The following is an 8262-nucleotide window of genomic DNA, read 5'->3' on the forward strand; positions in this document are numbered from 1 at the left end:
AACTGAGCCAGCCAGCCAGAGACCAGTTAGACGTGTATTGTTGTGTTTTATTTTTTCAACATTGCATTTTGTGTTGCAAGGCACTATTCCAGGACGAACAAGGAATCGTATTTGGTCATGGATGACCTCATCTCAGCTTTGGCCAATGAACGCATCTGGGCGTTCATCGACATCTGCAAAGTACGTCCTAGGATGTATCACGAGGGAACAAGCCTTGGGGAACGGGTGAAGTGTCAGAATGGCGAAAAGTTACACCAGGCCTTGGTGTTGTCTTGTTTTGTAAGGTTCAAAACTGAGCCAGCCAGCCAGAGACCAGTTAGACGTGTATTGTTGTGTTTTATTTTTTCAACATTGCATTTTGTGTTGCAAGGCACTATTCCAGGACGAAGAAGGAATCGTATTTGGTCATGGATGACCTCATCTCAGCTTTGGCCAATGAACGCATCTGGGCGTTCATCGACATCTGCAAAGTACGTCCTAGGATGTATCACGAGGGAACAAGCCTTGGGGAACGGGTGAAGTGTCAGAATGGCGAAAAGTTACACCAGGCCTTGGTGTTGTCTTGTTTTGTAAGGTTCAAAACTGAGCCAGCCAGCCAGAGACCAGTTAGACGTGTATTGTTGTGTTTTATTTTTTCAACATTGCATTTTGTGTTGCAAGGCACTATTCCAGGACGAACAAGGAATCGTATTTGGTCATGGATGACCTCATCTCAGCTTTGGCCAATGAACGCATCTGGGCGTTCATCGACATCTGCAAAGTACGTCCTAGGATGTATCACGAGGGAACAAGCCTTGGGGAACGGGTGAAGTGTCAGAATGGCGAAAAGTTACACCAGGCCTTGGTGTTGTCTTGTTTTGTAAGGTTCAAAACTGAGCCAGCCAGCCAGAGACCAGTTAGACGTGTATTGTTGTGTTTTATTTTTTCAACATTGCATTTTGTGTTGCAAGGCACTATTCCAGGACGAAGAAGGAATCGTATTTGGTCATGGATGACCTCATCTCAGCTTTGGCCAATGAACGCATCTGGGCGTTCATCGACATCTGCAAAGTACGTCCTAGGATGTATCACGAGGGAACAAGCCTTGGGGAACGGGTGAAGTGTCAGAATGGCGAAAAGTTACACCAGGCCTTGGTGTTGTCTTGTTTTGTAAGGTTCAAAACTGAGCCAGCCAGCCAGAGACCAGTTAGACGTGTATTGTTGTGTTTTATTTTTTCAACATTGCATTTTGTGTTGCAAGGCACTATTCCAGGACGAAGAAGGAATCGTATTTGGTCATGGATGACCTCATCTCAGCTTTGGCCAATGAACGCATCTGGGCGTTCATCGACATCTGCAAAGTACGTCTCTAGGATGTATCACGAGGGAACAAGCGTTGGGGAACGGGTGAAGTGTCAGAATGGCGAAAAGTTACACCAGGCCTTGGTGTTGTCTTGTTTTGTAAGGTTCAAAACTGAGCCAGCCAGCCAGAGACCAGTTAGACGTGTATTGTTGTGTTTTATTTTTTCAACATTGCATTTTGTGTTGCAAGGCACTATTCCAGAACGAAGAAGGAATCGTATTTGGTCATGGATGACCTCATCTCAGCTTTGGCCAATGAACGCATCTGGGCGTTCATCGACATCTGCAAAGTACCTCTCTATAGGATGGATCACGAGGGAATAAGCGTTGGGTGAGGTGTAAGATTGGCGAAAAGTTATACCAGGCCCATGTGTCATGCACCAGCATGCATGACACCTGCAGCATGTGTCAGTAGCACCATGTTCTTCAAAAAGTTGTCAAGTGCTCGTCTGTTCAGTCTAATTAAGTACGTACCTGGGCTAGTTCGCATAAAAGTTGAGTACGAGTCTTCAGACTCAATCTCAATAGCCTTGGCAAAGCATTGAGCACACGCTCAATGCTCGTGCAGGAAGCACTGCAAAAGCTGTTGAGATTGCGTCTGAGACTCAAAATCTGGTTTTACGCAAACGAGCCCTGGTTTGTAAGGGAAAGTAGTTCCACCAGAGTAGATGAACACAAGTTGCTGTTAAATCCTAAAAATACAGATTCCAGTCCTGGACCACCACAAAAGAATTACTGTTTAGGGTTGTGGGGACGATTGAGGCCGCTACTGGTGACTTCCTTCTGACCCGTTAGAGGAGCAATGAGGTGACATTCAACGTCGCTCGACATCCTGCCTGGTCTGTCAAGCTGTCCACCAGGAGTCACAACGCAAAATATTTTCGCTCTGCGGTGCGTTGTAGCTGTGCAATGGAATTTGCAAAAAAAAAAGATAAAGAAAAAGTACCAGTCGGAGAAAGCATCAGCAGACGTCCGACACGATTCTCGCGGGGCGTATTGGAGGCTTCGCGCCTTGTTTTTTTTTTTCTTTCTTCGAAGTGCCGCCGTATGTCACTGGTCACGTGAGGGGAGTAGATACGTCACAACGTCCTCTCGTTCTGCGATACGTTCTCTATTCACGAGGAGAAGGATTTTTCAGAGGTGTGCGGAACAGAACAGAACCCTCGCGCTCGCTCTGCAGGTCACCTACGCTCATCGTTCTTTCGCAGTAGAGCCACTAAATAGGTAGCAGAGTAGCGACACTGAGCCACGGCGGCGAGCGAGACCGCCATCTTGGGTCCGGCGCGGCTACGTCGCCTAGCAACGGGATGCCAATCTCCCCCTTCTCCGCCGGAGAACTGTGCGCAGTCGAGACAGCTCGCAACCGGTTTTGGATGGAGGGGACTCAACATGGACGGCGCGTTCTTGGAAGGAGAAACCACGTGACACGATCGGACCAATCGCGGACAGCGGACGGCGAATCCGGCGCGGAAAAGGAATGCGATACTCTGTACCCCTATTTAGTGACTCTATTTCGCAGGAACTCACTTTATTTGTTGGAGAAGAGGACACTCCGCACCGGAATACAAACAATTTTGGGGGTCATCTCAGGGCTTCATTAATTTGCCCATTTCGCTTTCTGTTACCTCCACCGGTGATGGAAAAGGGCACCTTCTCGTTGTCGGCCAGTGGATTTATCAACACCCCTCCTTTTCTTTTCTGTACACCTCCTGCAGGGGTCATTCGTTATTTCAGCTTTGGGTGTATTTAGACTAACGATGCATAAAGCTATTACGACGTAATTGTAATACTATACATTCGTTCGTTATTGTTGGTAACCATGGTCGCGCGAAAGCTTAGAAAGTGGAGGGTTTCGAATATTGTACGAATATCCTGCCACCGGCTGTGCTGGTTAAGGTCTTCCCTGAGTTTTTCGACAAACTTTACGGACGAATGTCGACACAGTTGCCCCCCGAAGTCGGCCCAGGGCGCACACAAACCCAACCCCTTTGTCCCCCACTAGTTCCTGCTGTCGTCTGTCCCACTGTCCACATCTGTGCGTTACTCATAGCCACAGTTGCTTCGTGGCGCTAACACAGAATCAAAAGAAGCACCAGTTAGGGACTTTTAGCACATCAGAAGCGCATTACGAAAACGTCCGATAATGAAGGAAGCTGTAAAAGCCACTTATGCCCTCTAAAAGTTACCACACTTTTCATCACTTTACATACTTTTAGAAATCTCCAAGTCACCTCTGGCGATGTCTTCGTCGCAAAAATTGCCGTACACAGACCATATTCTGCTAAGTCAATTTCCCGTTCTTTCTGGGCTTCATCGAACGTGGGATGTGACCCTCTGTTATGCTATTTGTGCATGTAAATGCACAACTACCATCCATTCCCAATGTGTGTGTAACGTCGTAGGAAGATTAACATGACACGCAGTATCCAGGGATGTTCCCAAGATCTTCATTTTGTTTTCTTTTTTTTTTGGCGGGGGAGGGGGGAAGGGTACCACATAGGCGAGGTGTGACAACCGTATCTGCTGTTTTATTGGGGGCGGTTTTGGCATTTTTGGCAGGTGTTTTTGTGGGGTTGCAAGATATATGGGGCAGTGTGGAAGCTGGTGTTAGGGGTGTGTTAGAGGGAGCCGGGAAAATTCCTGACCGTAGCAGTATCCAGAATCCGAAGCACGGAGGGGTGTTGCAGGAAATTGGGAGGAGAGGGAGACGTTGTTAAGTTACGTCAGAACAGCTATATCATTGCCGGCGTGTGTTTACAACTGAAATAGCAAGAGCGCCCCCTGTAAGGGGCACTCAGGAAAAAAGTGGGGGGGGGGGGTTGTTGCCGTACATTTGGGAGTTAATGGGGTTCTGTTAATTCGCTGTACCGTACCCAGCAATTTGCTTCGGAAGTAGCAAACGACTGAGTGCCCACGTCTACGGAGACAGTTTGTGTTGGTGCTGCCTGTAATTGGAGGCGCCAGAAAAGGTGCTAAAAGACTTAACTGTATGTGAAGAAACTTCGCGAAACCGAAACTAGTGCACGGGTAGTTACGCAATTATTTTACGATTATTTACGAAATTATTTTTAACTACGTGTCGTCCTAACAAGTACGGTATTTCTTCCGTTCCATAAAAAAAGAAGAGTATTGCTGTCACGGCAGGCATCGAGACTTTCGTCAGCGATGTCTGGCGTGCTCAAAAATGCTGCCAAAATGTGTGACCTTCTAGATCACAAAAAAATAAAAGGTACGGTTTCCTATACAATGTGGCAATGCCCTGTTCCGTCATTTTGCTTGAGCAGCCTAGGCACCACTCATGTTGTGAAATAAACTCTAGGAGGCATATTTACTCGAAGCGGAACAACCTAAGTGTGTGCTATGTTTCCAAATTGTAAAAGCGATTTCAGCTCTCACGGTTTATCGAAGGACTAAACCGAAGGACAATTTTCGTAGGAATTTTAACCCATCAAAGCTATTTCAATTCGTTATTGTTCCTTTAGAAACCTCGTACTGTATCTTGGAAAACACGCATATTGGCCAATTCCACGTTGATTCGGTTTTCCTTCTTTTCGAGTGAGTAGTGTAGGAAATAGGAAGCTGTATTTTCTGAACACGAAACGAAGTATACGTTGCTGTTCTAGCTAGTCTAAGGACAACACGCAACATTTATGTTGTTTCTTGAACTGTTTATTTATCTAGTTCGACCAAGTCATCTTGAATCCCCTGGTGATCTGGTAGTGAAGGTTGACCACCTTTACGAATTGTCCTGCTGGACTGTAGCTGAAGTATGCAGGTTCACCGTTGAAGCTTACAACTGCTGGTTTCTCTGCAGCACCATAGAGCACTACGCCATTGAGTACCATGACAGCCTCATATTTGCAATGGACGCAGTACCCTATCAGTGTACCCTTGAGGACGACGAATTTGATGAGGCTATAGTCCCCTCTTTCGTACGAGCCCAAAGACTCTCCGTCGTCCCAATACATCTCTCCGGTTGCGGCGTTGTCGTTGTCTATAGCCACTAGAAGACTGAAAGGCTTCAACCTACTCGCCGTAGTTGTCTGAGCAGTTTCTTGGGTGGGTATCACAGAACCTCCTCTGATTAGAAGACACACCAAATCGGCGTGCGGAGCTACGTCGAAATCTTCACAGGCGCTGTGGTACGCGGTACCAAGGAGGGTATCGTACCAGATACCGTGTGGGATGTACGGTTTTATGACCGTTGTATTTGGCTCCAAAATGGGTAATATGAGAAGAGACGATCCCCAGAGGAATTGCGTGTCTATGCCGAACGTGTTCACGTCGTTTGGAAACTCGAAAAACAGCGGGCGAGCAACTGTGTCCCCGAACGCATGACTTCTGTAGAGGAGGGTATACAGATAAGGCAGGAAGTTGTATCGGATTCGAATGATCTGTCGGATCGATTGGGACATTCGCATGCCCCAAGCTGCGGGGTCTTGGTCCATGCTTCCTTTAGCATTGTGGTTGCGAGAGAAAGGGTAAAAGGCACCAACAGCGTGCCATCGCTGACAAAGTTCTGCTGTGACATTATCCCAAAAACCACAAATGTCGGATCCTGTCATCGGCATTCCCAGCATATTGAAGGTGAGCATAGATGCAACGGAATATCTTAGGGAATCCCAGTCAGACTCTATGTCTCCGCTCCAGTGGCCGGAGTAGGCGCCCTGTCCAGCAAAACTGGCACGAGACACAACGAACGGTCTGCGGAACATAATCTGGGAGAGACCGTCGTACGTTCGCAGGGCCTGCGTGTAACCGTACAGATTATGCACGTCATAGTGACGTGAGACGTACTGTCTCGAGCTCATGCAGAGTGTTTTGTAATGAAGCGGCATACGGCCATCTCCTGGTAGGAATGGAGGATGTTCCAGGCTGTTGTCTGGAGGACACCTTCGTTCAGACTCGTTCGTAAAAGACGACGGTTCGTTGAGGTCTAGGCCTATTCCATCGAAAGGAACAGCGTCGTGGAAGTAGGAAAGCATATCTCGCCAATACTGTCGAGAGGCTGGATGCGTGAAGTCTGGAAATACGAGTCCAGTCCTGTTACCAAGACGGCCGTAGTTGTAGTTACCGTTATCCATTCGGATGAACACGTCACGTCTGTCGCCTTCTTCATAGGGAAGATATGTTCCTCTCTCACGTGTGCTGTCGATGCCTGGATGGAGAGTTATGACCAGCTTTGTATCGCGTTTATGAAGTTCACGGGCATATTCTGGCAGACCCTGAAACCTTGTGTGATCGTATGAGAAAGGCCTAAGATCGTCCATGTAGTCTTCATCCAGCCACATGGCTTCGATAGGAACGCCTGCTTTTACGTTCCGCTTCCAGACTTCAAAGACTTCCTCGATACTCTCGTATCCCCAACGACTCAGGTGAAATCCGAGGCTCCAGTATGGTGGCATGAAAGGCCTGCCAACTATAGCTGTATACTGCTGGACGACCGACGCAGGAGTTGGGCCCAGGAGAACGAACAAGTCTAGAATGCCGCCAGTTGTTCGGAAAGTCACAGCGGGACTAGGTTGAAGGATCACATCCATGGCGTTACTGTTCAGAAGAAAGATCCCCGAGGTCTCGCCGGTCTCTTCGTGGACGAGAACGAAAGGATGACTCCCGTACAGGTTCTTTCCTTCGGCGGGCGAGCGTCCAAAGTTGAACAAGGTTATCTTGTTCCACTCTGTGCTTCGGAGAAGAGGCGACTTGCTGTCACCGATGCCATACACGTAGCGCGACGGTAATTGCGTTGTGAGCTGAAGGAACTGACTGGTGTAGACTAGGGTAGACACGTTGGTGTGAAAGACGAACTTTCTGGAGGATATCCTGGCTATTTGTATTTCTCCATCAGGAGTGACTGTCGCGTCGTAGATTCCAAAGAGTTGTCTTTCTTGATCGGGGACATTCGGATATGGAACTTCGTACCTCCTGACGTTAGGGTCAACCAGTCGTATACGCACTATATTTGTATCGTACCGGATCACTTGAACTTGGAGAACGTTCACATCTCCAGGTATTCCAGAGGGTGTCACTCGCTTAAAGGTTGCTGCTGTTCTTGTCGGCGTGTCCATCAGACTTACTAACTTGTAGCCAACGTAGTTTGTGGGGTAGAAGCAGGCAGGCGGTTGAATTAGGCCTGGTTCCAGAGGTCCATCGGTGCTGTTGGTTTTGTCGTAACAACAACCTCTTTTATAGCAGGTCTCGGCCGTTGCTTCTCCGTCAGCATGACAATCGAGCCGGTGGGTATCCCAAACCGCAGCGCAGGCTGGAGTGGATATGATGACAACCTCTTTGTCCACGGCACCCGCAGTGGTCTTGCGCTGAGGACTGACATGGAATGCTGCGGGCATCACCTGCGGCATGATCCGCGGTACCCGTGCCACGGGCACGCTGACGTTGGCCTTCAGGAGCGCCGAGATGATGGGATGCAGGTCCACGACGGGAAACATAAGCGATGCGGTGGGTTCGGGCTCCTGTACGTGTCGAAATTTGATGTTTCGTGGACGCTTGAGGATGGTGAGCTGGCAGGCAAGCGTCACTAAGGACGCGACCAGAAGGAAGGCTATCACTACGGCGATACCAAGGGCGGTACGCTTAAGCCCAGAGGTCTTCTTGGTTTCCTCGAGGGTAGCCATGATGGACAACGACCCGAAAGGCGGAACGAGATGACGTCGTTGTTCCTTCTCCTTCTATCCTCGTTTATGGTATGACATTCCTCTTTCTCGTCGTCTCTCCAAGGCAATGGTAATAATGTTGTTGTTGCTCCTGAAGTGGGATGGCGCTTATCCGATAGGGAGATTTGCCAGGATTACTGAGGTGCGGTCAGCAGAACGTTAAAAAAGAGTTAGAATCGGTTAGAGCTGGAGATGAATGACATGATACAATGGAGAACAGCGCGGTCCCTAACGCCATTATGGGAGGCTCCAA

At 48.4% G+C, this 8262-nt stretch overlaps 1 protein-coding gene across 1 annotated transcript; it reads right to left on the reverse strand.

The window, feature by feature from the left end:
• Positions 1 to 5018: 5018 nt before the first annotated feature.
• LOC135389777 (lysosomal alpha-glucosidase-like) lies at positions 5019 to 8002 on the reverse strand. Its single transcript, XM_064619808.1, has one exon. It carries the CDS (start codon positions 7968 to 7970, stop codon positions 5019 to 5021), a length of 2952 nt encoding a protein of 983 aa, XP_064475878.1. The 5' UTR covers positions 7971 to 8002.
• Positions 8003 to 8262: the final 260 nt, after the last annotated feature.

Source organism: Ornithodoros turicata, chromosome 3, assembly GCF_037126465.1.
Source record: "Ornithodoros turicata isolate Travis chromosome 3, ASM3712646v1, whole genome shotgun sequence".
NCBI classification, from domain to species: Eukaryota; Metazoa; Arthropoda; class Arachnida; order Ixodida; family Argasidae; genus Ornithodoros; species Ornithodoros turicata.

Coding starts and splice junctions, on each gene's coding strand:
- LOC135389777 (XM_064619808.1), bottom strand. CDS start 7,970: ATGGCTACCCTCGAGGAAACCAAGAAGACCTCTGGGCTTAAGCGTACC.